The sequence below is a fragment of the Gallus gallus genome, chromosome 4 (genome assembly GCF_016699485.2).
Source record: "Gallus gallus isolate bGalGal1 chromosome 4, bGalGal1.mat.broiler.GRCg7b, whole genome shotgun sequence".
Lineage (NCBI taxonomy): Eukaryota > Metazoa > Chordata > Aves > Galliformes > Phasianidae > Gallus > Gallus gallus.
The window spans coordinates 68,280,004-68,305,286 of record NC_052535.1 but is presented as its reverse complement, the minus strand read 5'-3'; the positions used below and the strand labels follow the sequence as shown (position 1 = coordinate 68,305,286).

The window sequence follows — 25,283 nt, the reverse complement described above, 5'->3', positions numbered from 1 at the left end:
ACAGATAGGATTAAGCAAAGCAGAGACCTCGAGGCAGTATCTTACATTTAAATCACGAAGTTTCCTCTTTTGTCAGAAGAGCCATTAATTGCTTCACTTCAACAAAATATATGTTCAGATGCATGCATCCCAACACACTGTGTAACACTTCTGTCCTTATAAACCTCAAAGTCTTTTGGACTTCTACACAGATTTCAAGCTGAACAATCTCCATTGGCAATCCTGAGTTTAAAGAAGCCTGGACTCGCTGGCTAGAAGTTAGCTGGGAATTACACCAAAATCACTATCCAGGCACTGTTTGAAGAAGAACACAGGAGGTTCCTCCTTTTTCAGTAAACAAGGTTTCTGCCATTCATAACAACAGCATCTATTTGGTTATTAACACAACATTATCAGTAAAAACAGCTGATGATCACTCTCTACAGAATCAGACCGGTCAGTACGCAGTCAGTAAACTGCAGCTAGCTTGAGAACGTGTCATTTTGAGCTGAACACACAGCACCCCCCACCACGATCCTAAAGCAGCAGGACCCATTACTTTGCTCCTTGCCCAAATGAGCAGCGTGGGGATAAAGGAGGGAGAGCAGCATCGAACACTCACCGCTCAGCACACAGCCCGGCCACGGCGCTCTCCAAAGGTTTTAAGTGGCAGCTCTTGGAGAAAAGAGATCTGACTTGCCTTTTGTCACACCAGGAGCCGTGATTTGCCTCAACAGGGACCCGCACAGAGGCTTTAGACTAACGGACCGTAGCTTTGAAAATACAGCAAGAAACAAAGGCTAACCCTACCATGAGACTGTTGCCTGTGGCGGGGGAGGGCGGGGAGAGGGCGGGCTGAGGCTTTTTCGTGTCACTTTTTAAGTTTCTTACCTCGTTCTTGTAGCCAACAGCAACGCAAGCCACGCAGGTCGCACCACCCACCCCCAGCTCAAGGCGCTGCGCGGTGCCGTCAGCGCGTACCCAGGAGCTGGCTGATGCGGTGCGCCCGATGCGGCCACGCACTCGCGCTTCGCCCCGAGAACAGCGGCTCATTCATTCTGCGCCGAGCCGGAGAGCATCGCGCCAGCAGCTCCTCGCTCCTGACGGGCTGTGCACGCCTTGTGCTCCCGCTCCAGCTGGGAGCCTCCGGGTGCTTCCCGAAGGGCACGGCTCCACCGAGGTGGGTGTGTCTTCTCCTCCCTTCCCTCTGGATTCACCATTTGCACGCTCTGACCTGCCAAGCGGGCCCTCTCCTCCCCCTGCACGGTGGCTTCACCGATACGCGGTGTATTTCCAGCCTGCCAACTTCCCACAGCAATTCACTCCAACAGAAGCAGTGTTTGGGGGAAGCTAAAGTACGCAGGACTCTTCCCCTCCCAGTTTTCCCCAAGCAGAGCAACGCGTTTGCAACGTGACTCCAGCTGACTGCAGGCAGGGGAGTCTCTTTAAAAGGCAGACAGGATATGCTGCCAGATTCAAGAATTCGGGCAGGACTACAACAGTGTTTGCTTCAATGAAATTACACCTGCTTATGCTAGAAGGGTGATTTATCCTTGATCTACAACAAACACCCCAAATAATTCGATCTCCCAAACCGCGTGACACATGCAGTAATGATAATTTTAATGTAGAGGGGTTGCTTTGCTCTAATGGTAAAGTAGAATCATAGAATCACCAAGGTTGGAAAAGACCCACAGGATCACCCAGTCCAACCATTCACCCATCACCAATGGTTCCCGCTAAACCATGTCCCTCAACACAACATCCAAACGCTCTTTGAACACCTCCAGGCTCGGTGACTCCACCACCTCTCTGGGCAGCCCATTCCAGTGCCTGACCACCCTTTCAGAGAAGCAGTATTTCCTAACGTCCAGCCTGAATCTTCCCTGGTGCAGCTTGAAGCCATTCCCTCTAGTCCTATCACTAGTCACTTGAGAGAAGAGGCCGACCCCCAGCTCACTACAACCTCCCTTCAGGTAGTTATAGAGAGCAATAAGGTCTCCCCTGAGCCTCCTCCTCTCCAGACTGAACAATCCCAGCTCCTTCAGCCGCTCCTCCTAAAGCCTGTGCTCCAGACCCCTCACCAGTAAAAGCAATGTCCTCAAGCTCCAGCTTTTATTTTCTTTCGGCAAACATGAAAGAAAAAAGTCGGTGCCCCCACGCACACCTCTGGGAGCTGAGGGAACAAATGGCTCCAGCATCCTGTGGCAATGCCAACATTGTGGCTCCTGCTGTCTGGCTATGGCAGCAGCCAGAGGATGAGCAGATTAAGTCCCATCCAGGGGCATTCAGTGAGCACTCACAGCCACAACACCGCAGCTCTTGAGCTGTTTGCCTCCTGGACACAGGGGTGGGTCACGTCCCTGCTCAGCACTCTTCTCCATTTGAGAGACTCTCCTTCACATGTGCCCACGGAGCTGCTCCTGGAATCACGCCCTGTCTTCCACATGGACAAGGAGCCAATATGGCTAATGTACACCACCTGTCTCTTTGCAGTGGCTGAGCTGAAAAGCAGGGCAGGGAACACAACCATGGGAATTCCTAGCAGCAGACAGGAGAGGGTGACAAGCAGTCAAGGACAGTTTGCTGGCAGTCGATGCTTCCAGCTGTGCAGATGCACTTGGAGCAGGATGTTTGTTCACAGCCTAAATATACCCTGAGAGTCCAGTGAGACTCTTTCCTTCCTTCCTGTGTGCCATGCACAAGATTTGGCAGGATGAATTATGCTGGAGTGGAAACCTGTGCTGTCCTGAAAGCTTTCCATTGATTTCCATGGGACTAACAGGCTGGAATTTAATAAACAAATCTGTTGATGCTGTCTAAGAAGAAACAGATCCAACTCCTCCTTTCCTGGATGTGCTGGATGCCCAGCACTCACAAGAATTCAAAGCCATGTAGTAATTTTGGCACTGAATTAAATAAGTTCTTGAATGCCTTGACTTAAATACAGAACCTCATTTGTGGGGAAGGAAAGTGGCATTTTCATGGACAAGCAAAACAGCACTTGAAAGTGGCTAAATGCTGTAAGGTATATGTAGTAAATATCATCGGTCCCATTATGCATTCCACATAGCTTTTTAACCTTGAAAATGAAGATAATTAATCTAATAGCTGTTGACAACTACCCTGTTCGCCTCCTTCTTTCTCAATGACCACAATACTACAGGATATGGTAGTTTTCCAGCTGGCCAAGTGACAGCGCTTGTGAGACAATGTTAGACACCAACTTGAAAGCTTCCAAAGAGGGAAGCCAAATTTCACTATTTTAATATGCTAAAAGAGTTCATAGTAGAGAACCACCGCTTCCTGAACCTTCCTTCAGTACAAGAAAAGAGATCCAATAGAACTCTGGAAATATGTAAAAACGAGGACAATTAACACTACATCCCAGGCTTGAAGCTTCAAGTTTGCTATCCAGTAAATGAACCTGGGACTAATTTTTAATCCTGTGTTGGTTTTGACGTTTTGGTGCGTGATACTTACAATCAGTGCACCTTTCAGTAGAGGTATGGCTAGGTGTAACATGCTGGCTTCATTACCGAGCCCTGGATTCAGCTTCCCTTCACCTCATCTCACACTCTCTTCTCCTCTAAGTTTGCTCCTTATCATAGAATCACAGAATGGCCTGGGTTGAAAAGGACAACAATGATCATCGAGTTTCAACCCCCCTGCTATGTGCAGGGTCACCAACCACCAGACCAGGCTGCCCAGAGCCACATCCAGCCTGGCCTTGAATGCCCCCAGGGATGGGGCATCCACAACCTCCTTGGGCAACCTGTTCCAGTGTGTCCTTCTGGTTGCTCTCTATGGAAAGGGCAACAGCTTAACCTCTGCCACCAGCAACTGGGAAATCTTCCAAGGCATGGTGAACAGGCAGTTCCTAAATATGAAAAAAACAACTTGGGCCCAGTGCCTTCCAGTTTGTGCACACATCACTGGCTTAGGAACTACAGCCGTGCCTCATGCTCATAGCTGTGGCAAAACGTAACTTTGCCAGTCCTCTGTCTCACCCAACTGTGAAGTGACTGTGAATGTGAATTTAAATTTTTGTATATAGTCTATGTGAGGTGGCTCTCTAAGGTGATTCCTTAGATTTCACTTGGTCACATACATGTATTCAGAAAAGGAAATGTGAAGCTCAAATGGAAGTGTCATTCACAAGCTGGGTTTATAAGAATCCTCGCCAGGTACTCAAGTTTTGACACAAGTCAAAGTAGCAGCACTGTGTTTGGCTGACAGGCTTTCCCCATCAACAACAGCTACCAGAAATTAGGTAGAAAAACTTCAGCACAAACTCTGTACCAAGCCTCATTCCCACTGCCAGCCAAGGAAGGAATCTTGCACCCAAACCCCTTAGAAGGGAACAGGAAGGGCTCTCCTGGGTCCCCAGCCACGGTATACATCTCCAGGCTGCTGCGTTCCTCACTGGAGATAAGGTTCAGCCAAGCTAACAATTATGGAACAGATATTTAACACCACAAAGAAAGTGAGCAGATCTCCACACACTTGGCAGTGATGGTCTGCCCAGGCCCCCAGTTACACAGGCAGAGAACAGCAGGGTGACCAAGTAAAGGAACTCAGTATATGCTCCAGGCATAGGAATGGGACCACGCTTTCCTCAGTTGATCAGATATTCCTACTGCATGGCCAGAAGCTGATTTATCTCAGAGCAAAACACTACATATCCCATCACACATCACAGAGCTATGGCTGGACTAAAGAAAGGACTAAACTGGACTAAACATTACCAGCAGCTGACATCCTTGTTAGACCCACCCTAGAGATGCTGCCAGATCTTCAGAAGCACGGCTTTATGGAACGCTGCTATAACACAAGGCTGCACATCCAAATTACAGCAGATCTGTAGTCTTATTCTCATACCTCCTCTTATCTAATTTCATTCACAGATCGTTCGTAATCATAAATAATCAGGCAGCAACAGCACAGCCAATTCTTCTAATTTATCCGACATTTCATTTTATTTTCAAAAAGACAGAGGAGAATATGAGGAATGGCTGAGGGAACATTTCATAACGCTTAAATCCCGGATTCAGACAGGAATATGAGAATCTCCATACATACCACAAAAAACAACTCCCACATGCAGGGATGGATGAGGGAAGTTTGAAATGCTACCTTGAATCCTAAAGGCTCAAATTTGACAAAATGAATACCACTTACAATTGTCTTGATTGGCAATATCCCATAGGGGCTTGCTTTGTTTTTAACAGAGACCCTTGAAGCTACATATGCACTTCAGAAATGAATAGAGGGCACGAGCAATTGTTCACTTTGCTTTGTCTAATTCATCTCATTATGTTCCTATTGGTAACTGTGCAATAGCAGAGATTAAAGGCAACTTTCCTAATAAAATACAAACAATGCCAAAAACGTTCTTTCTTAGTGCATCTGTTTCCTTGTGGCTTTGGATATTTATATTAAATGTGTATCTACATTTTTTTGAGACACGCAAATGGAATTACATTCTTCAGACAGCACCAAAAGGAACGCGCAGAAAATAAACTTCTCAATCAACAAAGACTGAAGATACATAACTACAAATTCAATATATCCTTAGTAAACTGAACTAGACCTACCATCAGCTTGCTAAAAGAAGCACCTTCACTATTAAAAGATCATCTGCGAATGTCAGGAGAGGCCAAGGGGACTCAGACAGACCATCCACTTCGGGCTACCAGAAGATTATTCCCTAAGTACTCTGCTGTTCTTCTTTATGCATCTTCTTGACAAAAACAGCATCACCCCAAACACTGACACGTCAGTATAGGCACTGCAGAACAAAGGCAAGCTCAGTTTTCACAGGTGCTTGGCTAAAGCAGAAAAATTCACTTATTTCATCTTTGTTAAAGATAAGATCAGCAGGATACCAAATGAAATACTGAAGCCAGCCACCCTGCCTGACCTTACAGACCTCAAACTCATTTGTATTCTTCTAAGATTCATCACATGCTCCTCGGTGTTCCACCTGTTCTTCTACAAGAACCACCTTAGCCCTCCTAAGCAATGATGCTTAAGCTATCCTGGTGCTCCCAGAGACATTACATTGGTTATACTGAGCAACACCCAGGTTTCCCAAGCTTGCATCTGTATGTTATAGACTAACCCAACTCACGTTGAAGTTAATGAAAAACCTTCTGTTAATTATAATAAGAATCTGGTCAGATTCAGAGAGCACAAGAGCGTACTTTTAGCCAGCTCTGAAATTTATCGGGGTTGGGAGAGGGGAACTTCAAGCAGTAAATTTTAAGAGACGATTGAGTTCTGTATTTAATATATCCTTCAAATTATAAATTGAATTTATTTTTATGGCATTCAATTGAATTAAGATGAATAGAAATGATGCGAAACATCACAAAATACGATGAGCACAGATTTTTCAGTGTTATCAAGCACAGTTTTCTTCTTTCAAAAACACATTCGTGTAACACTATCAAAGCACAAAAATGAGTCGATCGGTGAAACAAAAAGCCTTAAATATTTAAGACACTTGAATTATCTACTGAAAAAAATCTTTTTGTTTACTCACGTGAGTGTGCAAGTTTCTGCTAGTCAACCCGCATCTATTAAGGAGACTTCAGCAGGCTACCTATCTCCATTGCCAGAGGGCAATGAGCTGAACACGACTGCCAAACAAAGGTGCTTTGCTCTGGTGCAGTTAGGATTAGGAAACAAGCCAGCATATCATACTCAGAATTGTAAACCTAAAGTGAAAATGCTTTCTAAATACGTGTAAGACAGTGTATGCTATGATTTACATAGGGACATATTGCATACAAATTTGAATCGCAGTCAGCTGGTAGCAGGCATGGAAAGGAGACCTGAGGCAGATACTCTTTTTAAGTAATTGAAGTGGGCAGCTGACTGAAAGCACATCGTCTTGTATTTCAGAGGCAAGTTCCAAATTAATATACTGGTGCAGCTCTGTTAAGTTTGTGACAATGCTCAGAGAGAGACAAAAGATCTTGAGCTTAATTTATGGTAGTATGTGCCAAATTTCAGAAGACCACTGAAGGTCTAAAAATACATAGGTATTCAACAGGTTCCCTTGGCATCAGGAGTATAACACTGATGCAAGTTTTAAAACTGTGTTTATGTAGGTGGATATAAATATTTACACAGTGAGGGTCAATACAGAAACATCCCATCTATGACTCTGTAGTACAGTGTATCAACTGTTTGTACAGAAATTAACACTAGAGGTGGATCATTTTCTGTCCACATTTTGGCTCTTTAATTTGCTGTATTAGCAAGCCATGAAAGTCCCACGTTTCATTAAGTAGTGTAATGCACAGATAATCAAATTAAACCTTTTCCACTGCACAGGAAATCTTCTCATCTGAATTACTTTTTCAGAAATGACTTGCCCAGTACAGTAATCATTTTAGGAAGTTGGGTTTTTGCCTACAATACAAAACAGATGAAGTAAATAGGTCTTACAAAACACACTGACCTTTTCAAGTAAGCCAGAGACAGAAAGTCTGTTACTGCTCACACAAACATGCTATAATCACGGTAACGAAGAGTTGTATTGAACATTACAGCCAGCACGGGGCTTGTAAGTATGACAGTAACATGATTTTTCCTAAAACACTGCTTGTTTTTTTATAGACTTGAGCTCTCTGTGCCTTTTTTCCTCCGAAGGTTTTTATATGCCCACCTTATTAGAAATGGAACGGCTTCAATATAAAACAGACTTGCAAAATGTAAGTCACTGGTGCACTAACTTAGTCTTCCTTTATCTCCTACCAGGACCTAAGACTTTACATAGTCTTGAGAACAGAAAGAACACTGTAGGTTCTTCTTGCTTTTTGTTTTGCCTTGCTTTTGGAAGAAAAGTATTATCAAATCGGAAGCATTTTCAAGCTTTCATAAGACGATCAAAACCTAATTCTGCCAGGAAAAGTTATTCTGTAGGTGACTCCTATATACAGTCCTGGTCTTCACAGATCATCTCAGAGAAGTGCTACTAAGTGTAAATTCAGCACCACTGCAGGTGAAGGGCAGGCGCCTTCAGCGACTCCAACTGGCTTCTGAAAGAGGACGCTACTTTGTGTTGGCGTAGTCTCTGCTGAGAGGAAGCAAGTGATTGCACATGCACCCATACACACGACAAGGCAAAGTAAATAAATTAATTTTAAATCACTTAAGACCCAAGCTCCTAGCTGGGTGTTGAAAGCAATAAGGGCAAGCAGAATGCCTGGGAGCGGGATGTGTTCTGCTCACAGCTATGGAGCAGGAAAGCAGCTGCTGTCTGCATCACTTGCATCAGTGTTTTGCCATGGAGTTAAAGCAAATAAATACAGGAATCCAGCCCGGGCATAGCACCTGCCTGATTAACATGCAGTGAAAGGAATAACAGAAGAAAGCATCAGATTCCCACATCAAAATGGCAGACAGTAGCTTTACAAGCAGCCCAGCTACTATCAAGGGACCTGCAAACTTAAATGGCTACCACACAGATTACCCTGGTTGTATCCTAAAGCCTTTGACTTTAATAGCTGGAGTCACAGCAAGCGCGTGGAGATTTTCTAGCACAAATTTGGAGAAACACAGTAAACCAGGGACTAAGTCAGCATGCCATCATTTTTACTAATTGAGATAATGTGGCTGCATCATTGCAGCTATTTCTAGTCCTGGCTTAGATATCTAATTCAAATTAACTGTGAGAAAGATTAACAGTTTAATGGTTCCCAGTGTCATTACAAGTGTGACTCCCAGAAGAAGCACTACATGCAATTCCCAAATTACATACAGTATTTCCCACTATTTCTAGAAAGTAAATATAGAACACTAAAGACACGCTATAATAAAATACTTAAGCAGGGTTCTGTTTAAGTTGACTGAGCACTACTGGTCACTCTCAGCCACTAATGCAGCAAGCGACACTTTTTAAGTGGCTGTTTTTCCTAATGAGAAGAGCAGCCTCGTTCCATTTCTCTCACTTCCTCCCAATGCAGTGCCACAGCATCATCCTAAGCTCTCCGCACCCCCCTCTCCGTTCCCATCCCCTCCCACAGCAATCCTCACAATTCCCCTCTTTGGCGCCTGTTCCAATTCCCTTGCTCTGTGACACTTCACTGGACGTTTGCTAATCCACTGCTGCTGTGCTTCCGAGCTGCTGTTTCTGCATTTAAGTTTTTCAAAGGTTACCAAATATCTATAGCTCCGTGGCCAAGACTCTTCCTAAGCGTATCCTTTTTCTCAGCTGTTATCAAAGGGTGAATTCATCAGTCATAAGCACTTCATCCTTAAAAATGTCCCTTGCTGTCACGCAAAATCATTTCTCATCCCGTTAGTGAATTAGGCAGAAGGGATAGAGGGATGCTGCCCACACACAGCTTAAGCCTCTATTAATACAAAACTGTACATCACTGCAAAACTACAGGTACTTATTTCAAGTTAGTATGGCAGTATTTTAACTCACCTTCCATCTACTCTACCAGTTAGGTTAAATCCTGAAATTAAAATAAACTACTTTCATTAATCAAAGTAAAAATGCATACATACAGCTTTTTGCACCTGCTTAACTACATCCCCTTTGCAGTCACGTTGTATTATCACCCCTTCCTACAAAGCACTGCACTTGCAGATAGCAGTGTCAGGCCTTATGGACATTAACTGAAACTTTGTATAGATAATCACCTAAACTATTGTTTAGTGAGAGGAAAATATTGTCAAAATATATGGAAAAAGATGTTCAGATACAACTAGCTTAGAGAAAAGGAGAAAGGAAAAGATTACTTACAAAACTCAGCAAAGAATATGGGTCAGAAAAGCCAGTACAATTCTTTTCTTCCTTATAATCCCTCACCTATGCCCTATTACATGATTCCTCACTGTATTTTTTGTCCTTATTCCAAGGTTAAGCAGACCAAAGGGAATAGGTAGTATTGATTCGTGGTGTCTCTGAGTTTGAAGAGTTCAGCTGGAATTACACATGCTTTGAAGGGTGTTATCTTTTCAGAAGAGCAGGTGCATACACCATCTCAGTTTTAATTTATTTTCAGCTTTTCCTGACCATGTCCTTTTAATGTGGAAGAGAAAGTTTATTACTTGTTATCTCATACAACTCGATAAGCTTCTCTCAAAGAACTGGAGAAAGACTTGACCTCAGAGCACATTTAAGGTTTCAATCATCACCTCAAAGGGAAAGCAAACCTTCAGCACCTCCCTGAACAATGCTCTTATAAGCCACATCGCTGAATACATCACTGAAGCCTGCTATTGTGTTGCTTGCACACAAAACATGTTCTGAAAAGGAGAATGATAAATTACAGATACACCAGGATACTCCAAGCACACTAACCTTACCTTTGTTGTCCATACTAAGCTTTAAATTCCCTCATTAAGGCCAGGTATCCTTCCTAAAATCTCACATCTATACGATGTGATGCACAGTGGGGCTCAGGTAGTTTGTGTAAATGTGCAGCCTTAGCCAGGAAATATGGATTACAACCCCACGAGACAGATACCCTTCCTTGCTGCAGTGCAGCCTGCAGATTCCCCATTCAACTGCCTTCCGTCCTCAAACAAACCAGTTCTTGCCCAAACCCATCTCCATCCCTCTTAGCTTGATATACACTCACTAATACAATTAAAATGCCGTTGAAGCAAAAACTTTCAAATCCGCATGTCTAGAGAGAGATTCCCAGATCTATATTTAGCCACTTGATTTTCAAAGGTACTTGATACACACAAATTCCATTTACATCAACGGACAGTGTAGCTGCTGAACACCTCTGATATCAGGACATTTTTGTTTAGCTGTTGAAAAAGCAATATATTATTTTTAATTCCCATTCTGAGGAATCTGAGCTGTCACTTTAGGCCGTTCTCTCCTCATCTTTTCACAGGCTTGTCCTGCTCTGTCACGTAACACCAGCAGTTTTCTTAGCTCAGATTAATGGCAGCCTACAACTGCTCACAAGGGGAGCAGAGGGGCAGCACTGAGCTCCACTGACAGCAAAAGGACCCAAGGGAATGGCATGGAGCTGTGCCAGGGGAGGGTCAGGTTGGCGTTAGGAAAAGACTCTTCAGCAGAGGGGATGGAACAGGCTGCCCAGGGCAGTGGTCATGGCCCTGAACTGCCAGAGATCAAGCATTTGGACAACTCTCAGACATAGGGTTTGCATTCTGGGTGGTCCTGTGTGGAGCCAGGAGGTGGACTCAAAGATCCCTGTGGGTCCCTTCCAACTTGGGATATTCCATGATTCTATATCTAGGGAGCAGAAAACCAGCAGCAGTTCACAGAAGTGGGGCAATGGATTTCCACACAGCTGAAGAGGTCCTCAATACCACCATCTGCAAAAATCAGTGTTTTTAGGGCAGAGTAGGAAGCACAGCACTTTTGCACTGTCTAGCCATTGTTCCTAAGACCACAAACCATCACTTAAGAACCAAGAGCAATTGCCCTCCCTTCTCAGCCTCCAGAGAAGTACACATACCATACCAGGAAGGCAGATTTGAGTTATGCTATGACAAAGCTGATGGGTGAACAGAGAAATGTGCCATGTGTTTTGTCCAGCATTCTGAATGCCATCACCACTCCCATTTGGGTCTGTGATGGCTATCTCCTGAGCACGCTGACAGCAATCCTGTCAGCAAATGACTCCATTTTACAGCTAGAGAGAAATGCTTTTGTATGGAGACACCCCCAGAGAAGGCACTGCGCTCTCCCACCAGGCGATTAAAGTCCCAAAGAGTTGAGCTGAACTTTGGATTGGTGGAAAAGTAATGAAGACAAAGGAAGATTCAGGGAAATGTGCTAACAGAAACTGTTGTACAGAATTGATGGGCCATTACCTTTTCTCCCTTCCTTGTTAGCGAGCGGCTCAGATGCAGAAGGCATGCGCCAGCAGTTGGGAAGGGGACACAAATCCCAACCTGAGGCATGATGAATGTACACTCCTGCGGCTCACAACTGGAAAGAACAATCCTTCAACAGCTTTAGGAGGCTGATATTCTCTGAGATGCTTTTGCAGAGGGCTGGTTGTTAAGAAAATGCAGCACTGCCAACTATTCGCTGATAAAACTGCAGTGCCACAAATTCTTCAAGTGACAAAGACATCGCTGATCTTGAAATCAAACTATTTAAGCAAGTACTAGGATTTTTCTCTCATTTACAAGTAATATTAAATGAAACTTCATGGCTCTTTTTTAAAAATAGAAAAGGGGAGGAATGCTGTAAAGATAATGAAGTACAATGGCTTTTAATCTTAAAAAACATCACACCACCTAAGAAATACGGTCTACCAAAACAATGTCCAGATAAAGTATATGTCTTTTCCCTTAATGCCCATATTGCATGTGAAACACTGGAGCTTAGAGTCTCCACACAGATTCATGCATAACCACCAGCTTCTCTTGCAGAAACCTGCTTTTCTTCACAATTTTACCAAGGCACTCTGGTCTCTCTTAAGGTCAAATATACTTCACTACATGATAAATTGGAAACAAGGGATGCTACCTTTCAAAACACAAAACCACTACATAGCTTAGGTCAACAAAACAATGTGGAGCTTTTGCTTATCATACAACTGCTGTAAAAAAGAAAAGAAGTAACTCTAGAGGTCAAGATAATAGTGTGGCGTACGGAGAAAATTATTACAGCCTTCCAGTAGATGTTTCTGCCTGAGGTGAGTTACCCGACATATCCTCAGATTAAACTTTCATCAGCAGATCGCTTTATTTCATCAATCTTTCATCATGGCATTGCTTAGAAAATCATCTGGTCAGGTGTCATTAGAAAACCTTTTCATCTTCCGAAGTAAAATCTATCCCTATTTCACTACAAGTAAAATGCAGTTCAAAATGAGGGCTGGTGGATCGTTATGGGTTTCAGAAGGGCTAATGTAGAGGAAAACATACATTTCTACAGTATTTTAAAATTTTAAAACTTCTTTTCAGAACAAATCTAATTACATTTGATTATATGGGCTCTTGGAATACAAAATGTCGCTAATTAACAACATTCACAAGCAACATCTTTCCGAACAGTTTTATGACAGAAAGTAGGACTTTTTCAGCTTTCCAGAATAGTAATCCACAAAGAACAGCAAAGCTTTCTTGCTGATATTTGCAGCACCCAAACAAGAAAAAATTAGAGGCAAAAAGTGTTCAGTTTCAATACAAATTGACCAAATCCCTCTTCTGATGGTGAAAACGTGAGAAAAGATTAGTTTATCTGTTCTACCGCTGTTTCTCTGTTGATGCCCCAAATAAAATTTCTTTTTATATAAACAGTGAAGGAAACTTTTGCATTTTATGACCAAGAGGCAAAACAGGTTAGATGGGTTTTTTTTTTGTTTGTTTGTTTTTTGCTTTAAACTTGGATCTATACTTCATATACACATTCCTTACAACTTTATTCTTATTAAACACGTGAGTTTCTGCAGAAATCTCAGCAGAACTGCAATTTATTTTTGGTCCCCAGATGCATTACAAAACTAGGCAGGGATGGAATCAGAGGTGCTATTTACTTGTACATAGCTTTTCATCAGTGTTGGAGGATAACATGGCAAATCTGTAGGTCCTCCACACACAGTGATCCCCACCAGCTCCTGTCCTACTGACAGGGCTTACATTCACATTTACGAGGCAAAAGACACATTTCTCTTAGATGCCCCCATTCAGCATCAATGTTTCTAAGACTAGTTCTGCCTTTAGAAGTAGGAATCCAACCTGGATAAATGCAACGCATTATTTTATAACCATAACAAAATGATTTTCCAATTATTTGCAAAAGAAATCTCAGTATTTTAAAAGAGAACTGAAAATGCTTCAAAAATATTAATGAAAAGCAAAGCTAGCTTCCTAAGCTGCATCACATTCAGATGTTCCTTAAAATGCTCTTATTTCCTGACCAAAGCAAGCTGCTACAAAATCTGACTTGAAGGAAAATGTGCACTCATTTTCTAAAGCAAACAAAGCACTGTAATGGTTTATTCATAAGGAGTAAAAAGCTCTTTACTTCCCACCATTTCAAACTGGATTTGCTCTTCTAGATCTCTCAAAAATGTGCACCAATGAAAGCGAAAAACAGTAAAATAAAGAAATAAATAATAAATGAGCACATCCACACCAGTCGTTCATAGAAGTAAGAAGTTCAGAAAGACGAAATCAGGTCACAGAAACAATAGCTTTCCTTTTGGAAATCTAACCAAAAATAATCAAACTTTGTTTTGCAAAATCTTGTCCTCAAAAAAAATTTCAAGGTTTAAAATGATAACTTTAGTCAGAAGTCAGAGACCAAAAATAGATACTTTCACACTGAGCATCCAAATAATCAAACATAGACACAAAAACCAGCGGTTCTTTACTGTGGCTCAATCCTTACTACTTGGAATGGGGACTGTCTGAAAATTCTGGAATTGCTCTATGTGAATGGAAACATTTTCGATAGACAAAGCACTCACTGGAATAGGGAAACCTGCTCTATATAAGCCACCTTCACAATCCTGCTCCTGCAGCTAGTGTTTGGAAAGCAAGGTTGTTTCCAAAAGACCAGTCAGGAAGGAGAGCTGGTGGAACACGGGTTCCAGCTCAGGAAGGCCTTGAAGCATACATACGGGATTGCTCCTTATGACAAGAGAATTGATCAAACCTTTCCTTTAGTCAAATCCAATATGTCAAGAAAGTGGAAACAAACACATACATGGTCATGGAAAAATCAGAAGCCATGTGAAATATTGGGCCGTACTTGAAAACATGGTTTAATGTAAAAAAGTCTTACATACATAAATGAAGTAAAGTTGCACATGCAGATTTATGCATACAGCTGAATTCATCTGAAATGCTTGCACAACACAAGTTTAGCAAAACAGGATATCAGTGATACGCTTTGAAAAGTAGAACTTAAAAAAAAAAAAAAGCACAGGTAAGAAAAAGAAGAATTTGCCCATCCTTTCATCGCCTCTGGGTCACAATTACTCAATAGGTTTGACTCGTAACTTACTCCTGGCATATCAGTACCTGGTATCAGCAAGACACAAACAGCACAGAGTCAGTAGGAACAAAGAGAATGCAGACTCACCGGCCATTGTCACGACCCACTCCCCAGACTCTGATGCTCACTATGGGCTGTGAATGAAGAACTGTACGATCCATGGGGTCGATCAGGTTCAGCATGTCATTTTCCAGTATCAGGTACATGTCTTTGCCCTGCAACTCCAGAAAATGTACAGTTACAGAGCATGTCCTCCTCTCAAATTGATTGGTATTAAGGAGCAATGCCTACACTGTTAAGCCTTGCATCCTCTAAATTGATGCCAAGTTACAGTTTGTTCCAAAAGCAATTAAGAACACGTTTGCTCAGTTCCAATGTGAAAAAGACCTAAGACAGCATTCTGCTACTTACGTATTTTTAAAAGATCCCAATCACAAAAAGCTAACTTTTAAATGCAACTGTTTGACTTGTTTAAATGCAAGCTAGTGAGTTATTCAACAAACGATTTGTTTATCCTATCTTCAATACATTCTTTCAAATGTAGAAGAACCACCACGTTACTAGTAAATGATTGCATCAGCCCCCATCCACACCTAGGGCAGAGCTCCCCCTCTCACACAATACGTGCTTTGTTTCCATAAACTTTAGCCAATGGGCCATGGGAACAGACAGCAATTTGTACGCTGTCTTTTACTTATATGATGCTCTTTAAAGAAAGATGACTTAAAGGGGAAAACCTAGTAGTAAGGAATGAACAAAACTTCTGCCAGCAACTGCAGAATCCTGGAGCCAGGGTTTCTCCCTAACTCTTCTGGTGCCTAAGAACAAGGAGAATGCTTATTCCCATAGAGGAAACAAATTTAGAAGCAATTTTCCTTTTGATGCTAATTCACAAATGCTAATCTTCCTCCTATTGCTAGCATCTGCAAGAAGTCTGCTGCTGCTTCTGCCACATCTCACAGTTCTCTTCTCAGAGACTGCAGACCGTGGAACCTCATGGAAATTATCCTGGACCCACTGTTGAGACTTAAGACAAGTCCTGCTGATAAAAAGGAGGGAACGATGAGCTAAATATAGAGTAATTTGTTTCTACTCTATTGTGCTACAGTCTATAAATGAACAGTAAGAATGGAAAGGCTCTGACTTCCCACTGACAAATGTTTCAGAAATGACCTTTTTCTTCACCTCAATGACAAAGAAACCCTCTCTCTGCCTGCTTACTGTGGTTCAAGTTTTAATGATGTCTAATTTTTGTGTTCTTACACGACAGACATTGATGCCACACTGACCTCAGGATTTCAAGGCCAGTTCAGGGAGAGGCAGACACTGCCCTCTGATAGGGGAAGGTGATGAACCACAGGGATTGAATCACAGGTGCTCAGCTTTTGCTTTCTGCCTCGCATGGGGTTGATCACTTCTCCCAGCCCCAAGTCCCCTAATGAGCGTTCAGAGGGTGCTGTGACACAGCGCTTGCAACACAAGTACTGAGAGGGGTGTAGGAGGGGTAAGGGATGTGGGCTGGTATGCAGCCTGGAGCCTACACAAAGATGTTGCTTAGCTGTAATAGCCGTGTGTGTAAATGAGACAAAAACATGGGAAAAAAAATAAGCCAGGATAGCATAGGTGGATGGGAATGATGGTGAAACCAAATGAAAACAGATTAACCCCAAAGAAAAAGAGCAAGAAATGTGCTTGAAAGTCAGAAGCAGTAAATGGTTTGTGCAAAGAATGTTACCAAGTGTTAAAAGATTGCTTTTTGGACCCATTTTCTACTTATGTATTTATTCCAGAAGGAAATTATTACAAGAAGGTAAAATCTGTTCATCATGCAAAATACACTGGGATTATAGTAATAAAATGAAATCCAAATTAGCTGGAAAAGATTGGAGAATGGGCAGATAAGTAACACAAGTCAATTAGCCTTGCAGTGCTCAAGGGCTAGATTAGCTGCAGCCAGAAGCAATATATTTTGCTACGTTTTGTTGCTTTATATACTAAAGCTATTTTAAAGATGGAAATACCACACAGGGCATGAAGAAATGATTCAAATACATGGGGAGCTCGAACATGACTGTCTCAGATGGCTGAAGAGCTGCAGAGACCTGAAGCTTCATGCTGAGGATGGCTCCCACAGGAAGGATCAGGAAGGAAAAGTGAATACAGGAAAGACTCAGTTCCAACAGCTTTCAGGGAGGTGCTATGTATGGTGGTGTATAGGCCAATAGCAACAGTAAGTCTTGTTTATGTAAGTGACTTCATGAGGTAGAAGGATGTAATGCATGGCAAAGTAGCAGTACAATACACGAGCTGCATTTTTTTTTTTCTTATATTATAGAGGACTGAAGAAGTCAGAAACTTACAGAGATCTTCTTTCAAAGGTGACAGGAAGGTATGAAATCTCACATTAAAGCCAGTGACAAAGCTTCTGAAGGGTCAGAATTTTATTCAGGGTGATTTGCTTTTCCATTTCTTGGTTTTTTTAATCATGAAAACATGGGATGATCCTAGGCTCAATTTCCCTTACATTACATTCTAGCGAAAATAAATCTTGAGGCAATCTTAAAACCCCTATGTGCAGTCATCAGCCGTAGCTTTGTAATAGATTTCTGTTGTATGTGTTCTATCTGATGCATCAGTGATAACCACATGCTTTTCAGATTCCTCTCTAAACTGTGCCTCTTCCAATCACTCTTGAAATACTACCTTGTCAGCAGAAAAAAAAGTTGCAATGATTTCTTTTAAAAATCAAGATGACAATTTACTTCAGGGGCCACCAATTCAAGCACAGTGTCTCTACTGTTTCATTGTGCTAATGTTTACTTTTTAAATGAAAATTAAAAATAATTAAAATTTCCTCTCAAGAGGACACAAATTTTCACCAGTTTGGCTCGAAAACTGGCAAGAGTTTTGAATACAGACCAATGAGGTTGACAGAGAAGAATATGGAAAAATGTGAATATTAACTCTTAAACCAAAGTAAAACATGACTGTATTTCAAGTTGATTAAAGTTCTGTCGTCCGAAACGTGGATGGGATTACAAACTTGCAAAGATAGTGGTAAAGAGAACTGAGCTCTCTGTTTTTTCCTCATTTTGTGGGAATTTGACATCCATCAAAGTTGAGGAACATTGGTCAATGCTTTCAAGAGTTACTGGAGAGGAAACAACAGAGAGATTAATGAAATTCATTTCCTTCTGAAAGACTGATAAGTAATCATCTTAAAATAAGCCATCTGTCCATCATTCTCAATCTCATCAGACATGTTAGAAACATGGTCACAGCAATTTGGGTTTCCTTAAAGCCTTGCTGTCACTGGGAAGCATGGGACAATGTTTTCCAGAGCATCACTCTGGCCAGGAGGATTCCACTGGGATCAACAGTTTTGCTTGTGCACCCACAACTCTGCTTCCACGCAGGTGTGTACTAGTGAAGATGTAAACATTAAAGAGAGGTCTCTGGGGGTACCTGTTGTCCTGAGCAGTTTGGAACAAACATGTCAGCACTGTCCTTGAACAGTTCCCACAGAACTAACTGGGATAGGGAAACCTAAACACAGAATATGGAAGTATTTGTCTTTAGAGTTGTTCTTTCAGACTATATTACAACACAAGAGGCGTATTCCAAGAGTTGAAGTTCGCATGTTCTTACCTCTCCCCAAATGCCAACGGTGTCTCTGATGTCATTTTTACAGTAGGAGAGTTGTCTGATGCAATTGTTCACAGCAACACTACTTTTTCCAGGAGCAAGATCTTCTTCTGCCATTTCTACCCAGCCCAGAGAGCGCACAGCAAAGCACTAAGAAAGAAACAAAAATATATCTGAATACGGATCACAACACACTGACTGCTGTGACAAACACATACACACAAAGGAATAATGGAAAAACTCTAGCTATAGATAGAGTAGAAAGGAAAGTTTAGCTAGCATCTTGAGCTATTGGACTATGTATGTTGCAAAAACCACACTCAGTATATCTCTACCTTGTAGAGATATGTGTCTACAGTATATCTATGTATACAGACAGAATATGCCTACCTTTTCAGCAGAAATTTTTTTTTTGTAGATTACAGCAATCACTTTTATAGTAAGTCTAAGTAAGGCAGTTAACAATAAATAATGGAAAGCCCTAACAAAACAATAAAATATCGTAATGGAAAAGCAGGCTTTCTTCCAGAAGAAATTAAAAATGACCTTTAAAACAAAACTATCTAATTATATAGTTTTTTAAGCAGAAGGATGTTTAGCCAACCAGAGCACTGAGTTGGCAGAACAATCCAAGGCAGTATTACTTTGCACATATGGTGCTTTTCGCAAGCAAAACAGAATGGGAGAAATTCAATGGCACTATCTTTACATTTACTAGGGTAGAGAATTAAAAAGAATCATTTTTGAAAAACAAGCACAAAACCAAACCACACTTGCTCTCAAGGTTTAACAGTGGGTGAAATACAGGCTTAATGCTAAATCAGTGGGAGCTCGTGTATGAGACCAAGGTTTGACCCAGAGAACACTGTGAGCAGCTCATTCTCACGCTGCCACGCACTGCCAGCAAAAGATGCACAACAGATGTTGTACCTTCCTAACAGATATGCCACGCTTCTGTGATGGTCCCTAAAAGGTTCATCAATAATAGTTCCTGAGCCAATATTCAATTCCTGGTACTTTCTAGGTATTTATGTGGCAACAGACCAAATCCCATCCCATCTTTTCACTCCAGTTTTGCTGGAGTAACAAAAAGAAGCTTTTTAATTGAGTCAGTGAATGGGTGGTGTCCCATACCAACATGAAGCTGCACTCCTTGCATTCAAACCACGATGCTGCTCTGTGGAGGTGCAGAATTTGGGGGCATATGTTATAAAAGCAGAACTGAGACAATTTGGAATTAATCACTGAAAATCTGCCAGAGCGTATCTGTTTTTTCATCCTCTGCCTCCCCTTTCCAAAGTGGATCAAGGTTTGCCATTAAGTAGTACTGAGCCCTTGGTACTCTGCTTTGACATGTTTCTTCTGAAGTGCAACGCTGGCCTGGTTCTGGCAAACTGACTCACAACTGTTTGAGGAAATCTGATTAGGTCTGGGCACAATGCTGACCCTGTGATGGCAGAAGCCAGCACTCAGTGCCCACTGCTGCTCTGAGACGCAGCAAAGAAATCAGCACATGGTGCTAAAGCAGATGCTGAATGTTCATTTGTTTTCTCCTAAAAAGCGCTGAGAGGTCAGCATGCAGCTGCCCCCTGCACCCCTGGAACTACTCCAACCATATCTACCAATGCATCTCAACTAAGACAACCAAAGCTCCCATGCTTCCACATTTTTATTAGCTATTAGAACTATTATTAGCTATTACAACTAATACGCAAATTCTCCTCCTAATGCAGCCTGCTGGAAAACCACAAAAGCACCGACTTTCAGGTAAAAAAGAGATGGGGGAGAAGGGAGAGGAGTTAATGGAGGGGTCACCACTGAAGGGTTCTCTTCACCTCAGGGGTACATAAGGTACTCAGACAACCACTTCTTAGCAATTATTAAGGTCACCCAGTTGTAAGACTGCGGAATTATTTTTGGCACATCAGATGCTCATGAATCTTGCTGAAAGTGCTGTGATGCCCATTGGGGTATTAAATATTTATATCTGCAAGGTTTTTAAATACAGATTTTTACTGTGCCAGAAGGTTGTTGTGTTTTGGTTGGTTTTTTTTTTTTTTAACATATATTTCAATACTGCATTGAATCACAGAACAGTAGCAGAGAGAATCATTTTCTAAATCAGCTTAGAAGTAAAAAAAACTAAATATATGTAATAAACACATTATTTCCTTATTATTTGTCATATCTCAATCTGCAATTTGTAAGCTGATTTCAAACTACAGAGATAAAAACAGCTGCACTGAACAGAGTATATCTTAAGCAGTTCAAGTTGACAGCAAGCACACTTCTTATGAGTAAGGATGGTGAACTGTTTGTTTTTGGCATTTTTTTTTCCCCCTAGGCACTTTCATTCTCATGTTAAATTCTCCAGTGCTGGTACCCGCTGTGTTTCTTTCCCTTTGCAGCTCACTGTCATGACAGTAAAGAGAGCTGAATGGGACTCTTTGTTGTCCATTCCATCTATTACCCCTTTGCATGAAGGGCTTGGATCCTCTCCTGTCTCCAGTCCCTCCCAGTGTTTCCAGGCTGGGTACGTGTGGGAAAACCAGTTGGCTTCTGACACCTGGCAAATCTTTGCTTATGTGTTTTATAAGAAGCTCTTACCATTAACCAAATTAAATGTCTCACAACAACTTTATCAAAAAATCATATTCCCCAAAGACTTTCTATGAACAAAAAAGCAGACCTCTTGGTAAAACCCAGAAAGATGCAACACTGCCTGCAAAGTAGCATGATGCCTGTGGTGCTAAGCATACACAAGTGTGCTTGTTTGCTCCAAACAAACTTGAAGAAGAAAACTCTTCTTGGTTGGCTCCAACTGCACACACGTTGGTATGACTCAGACATAGTCTTCCATGCAGATTTCTGCACTAAATAATAGGAATAATGCACACTACATACCACAGCTCATTTATCATCAGCCTAATACACAATAAAAGCATGTAACACACACACCTATACAAGGGGGATGGCGGACAAAGTGGGTGCATGCATGCTGCATTCCCCTCTCTGTGTACTACCAGTACCTTTAAAAATCTTACAAAAGATCCACTTCGTGTTTTACTCATTTGTTTGTTTTGCAGGGATTTAGTTTGTTTTCTTAATTCTTTGGCTTAGAGGTACTCTTTAGAACAGAAGAAAACAAAACTCAACATAAACAATCCACCCAGTCTCTCCACTCAGGTGTGACCTAGTTCTTAAATTCGGGTCAGCTGAGTTAGCGATGACAGCACCACTGCTTTCTTAGCACTGTAATGTGGCACCACAGCTCCTCAGCTCCCATCAGCCACACTTACTAGCCAAGAGAGAAAATGCTGCCTTTGAGCTGAGCTCGGCTAATGCACCCTCTTTTCTCCTGGAACTAATGTGTGCAGTCACAGCCAGCCACGCTAAAAAGCACTGAGGGCAGCTCTCCTTGGCTAAGAGTTGACGAGCTCATTAAAGCAGCCATCCCTGGTAACTTCAGCTAGTTAAGCACCCCTGCTCAGTGCTCACAGCTAATTATTGGCAAATCATAATTTCAAGGTAATCCAGATGCTAAATTCTTGCCTACAGTAGACTCCCTCTTTTTCTCTCACAGGGAGTTAACAAATAAGCCTTTATATCACACTACATATTTTCACAGTTAACTTACAAAATAACATCACACCATTTTCTCTGTCAGGTCAGAACACTCTGCATTATCTTACGTTCTGATGTCTAAAAAGAACAATTTGGAAAAATGTATCTGAATAAATAGAACATGATTTTGCTGCCTGCATTAATCCAGTGTCCCCAGACTCTTTCTAAGAGCTGCACAGAAAACTACGTCTGAAGCAAAGTAAAGAAAGCTGAAGAACACAGCAGGAAGAAAGACAGACTTAGGAATGGTGCATTGTATTGGCATCACATGGACATTATTTTATGCTTGGTTTGGCTGGAGATGGGCAGAGGACATGCAGGGATAATGCTTGCTCCTCATCCCAACTGTGTCTTTCAGAAATCCTGTCTGATTCTATGAGCACAGCATGTCTGAGGCAGCTAAATGCAGATGTTTAAATCGCAGTATGGCAACTATCTTGTACTCTCATCTCAGCTGGAGACTTCACATTTCCTGTTAGGCAGTGCATAGGGTGCTCTGCAAGAAAAGACAGCAAGAGAAAGCCACCCGAACGTACTCTGCCCCATGAAGAGACAGAGGAGCAGAAAGGAAAACACAGAAATCCCCACCCAGTTTTCCAGTTCCAGGGAGCATATGTCTGCATAGACGCAAATCTAATTAACGTTCTAATTAATGTTAACGGTCTGTAGTCAAAGAACCAAACTCAAAAAGCGATGTAATCTAAACTCTGTAAAACACCGTAAACCTCCATGGCAGCGCAGGTCAGAAACATCCCCCCAGGCTGAGGTCTGAATGAGTTCAGTGCATGGTGGTTTGTGCTCCTGCTCTTTGGTCTGCTCACAGACCACTCCACCACCAGGTATGGTTCTGCTCCATGAGTGCTCTTCCAACGGGCGCACCAGGAAGAGCTTTTCCAGGTACGTGGAACCGTGATGCATCTCTGCACACAAGCAAACTGCATATTCTAGCTGCTGTAGTGCTAAACAGGTACTGTTAGAAAAATAAAAAGCATCAGGAAAACTAAAGCAAATACTATCATCTACTAGGCAGAGGACAAGGGATCAATTCTGCAAGACTGAAGTCAGAGTAGTATGGGAAATTGGACAGATCATAAGGGCACGGGTAGACAAGATCAGATGACAAGGAAAAATTACATTAGAACATCAGCTTGAGAACAACAAACTAAGGGACATGCCTAAAACACAGATTAATTGCTTTTACATCACACAGCTGCTGGTATCCACTATGAAAAACTACGTTTGAGTCTATGTTCCTTGGGGATTTAAATCTATGCTATTAATTTCTTCTCTACTTCTGTAGGACTTTAATATGAGCAATTTTCTTTTGTTTCCCTTCATGCTTTTCCTTTGTAAAGGTTATATCTGTCTGCAGACAAACATACGAGTAAATCATTACAGCATCTAATAAGGTCTTTCATCACAGGCCACTGAGCAGACTTGTGCCTGTGCTGCAGCATGTAGGTCACGTAATTAACTGCTTCTTATGCAGCCAACACACTGCTGAACATTCCACTTACATCGTCTTTAACTGTTTAAAAGTAAAGCAAACTAACACATTGCTTTATGCTTTGGAAGATGAAATATCATAAAATATAGCTACTGTATCCTGGGAAATAAATGAGTTCCAATATATTTGCCTGCTACACATCAAGAAAACTTGCATTGATTTCAAATAAAAGTATTGGAAATGATCAAAGCTAAACTGAGTAACAAAAGAATAAGGAGATGCTGCTATGCAATTAATGAACAAGCAAGTACTTCAATTAATGTGAATAGACTGCTGCATATCCATTTTCTCATATAAATATTCAGTTGTCACATGAAAATTGTTAATTACCAAAAATTCAAACTGCAGAATTAAAACCATACTAGGAAGCTTTTTCAACATTTCTGCCTTTCAGTTCATGACGTATTATCTGAATTGCTGAAAATGTGTGTATCATACAAAAACAAGAGTACATTTTCAAATCACAATGGAATTAAGAAATAATAATTGGTATTGAAAGCAGATGACAACAAACTCAACTTCTGTGGAGCAAAACGTGAGGGCTTTAATAACACCATAAATAAACCTTTTTAATAAATTACATCTCTAGAGCAGGTCAGTACTGAGCGCTCTGCTTTGACAGTCCCCTGCTCATTTCTCCAAGACACCACAGTCTCATTTTTTCCAGACACTCAGACTCCAACACGTAGGCTGACAGCAGTGGCTCTCTTCAAGTTTAATACTTGTTTCAGTGGTGCCTTCTGGCTCACAGCCAGAGGTCAAATGTGCTCTATCAAGGCAAGAAAGCGTTGCAGGACCATTGTGCTGGTTCAAGATTTTTCTGAATCCCAATTTCTTTTCATTATGGTATTTCTGAATCAAATGAAAAACCTAGCCAGTTGAGCAAAATGGAATAGACGTTATGATTCTCTAATACCCATTTATTAAATACAGTTCTGAAGAAGAAATTAACATCACCTCAGTAAAGAATGGGCTTAGATTTCAGATGCTCTGCAGTTACCTTGACTTTGTACTCTAAAGAAATGGGTTTATAGACTTTGCTTTAAGCTACAAATGGTGTTCTGAGTTTCATTATAATATAGTGAAATAACAAATATGCTTCCTCTGTTAAGAAAAGGCAGCAACTTTTCACCAGAAACTAACAGAGGATGACTGTTACGCTAAAGCTCAAATTAGGGTCTATCTTGTAGAACAACTGAACTGTAGTCTAACTTGAGCACAGTTTGAGCACACACATAAGAGACCCCAACAAACACATTTCCTTTGTCTGTAAAGAGAAGCCCTGCAGGAGTTTATGAGGTATGGAAGAACGTGTGCATTCATTTCATAAAAACTAATGTTCTGTGTTTGTTATCTTTAACCTTAGGTGTTACATATTTACTTTTCTGATGAGGGCTCTCTTTTGCAGGCTGATGGATGCAAGAGGTTTTAATGCAGCTCAAAGCACTTAGTACTGTTGTACATACTTCCAAAGGTAGTTTGCGTGACATTCAACTTGAAGGAAAAACAAAAAAAGGCAAAGAAATTAAAAAGAATAAGCCTTTACGTGAACTTTCCAATGTA

At 41.5% G+C, this 25,283-nt stretch overlaps 1 protein-coding gene across 29 annotated transcripts in view; it reads right to left on the bottom strand.

The window, feature by feature from the left end:
• APBB2 (amyloid beta precursor protein binding family B member 2) overlaps nucleotides 1-25,283 on the bottom strand; it is a 166,520-nt gene that overhangs the window by 24,494 nt on the left and 116,743 nt on the right. For 16 of the 29 annotated variants that reach the window (XM_046940891.1, XM_046940892.1, XM_046940896.1 and 13 more), the window contains 2 exons: nucleotides 18,593-18,739; nucleotides 15,032-15,165 (listed from right to left, as the gene is read on the bottom strand). In XM_046940891.1, coding sequence (XP_046796847.1) covers nucleotides 15,032-15,165; nucleotides 18,593-18,739 — 281 coding nt within the window. Of the gene's footprint in view, nucleotides 1-601; nucleotides 837-870; nucleotides 1,109-15,031; nucleotides 15,166-18,592; nucleotides 18,740-25,283 lie in introns of those variants that run through there. The other 13 variants (XM_046940899.1, XM_004936098.5, XM_004936100.5 and 10 more) reach the window with 4 other exon arrangements.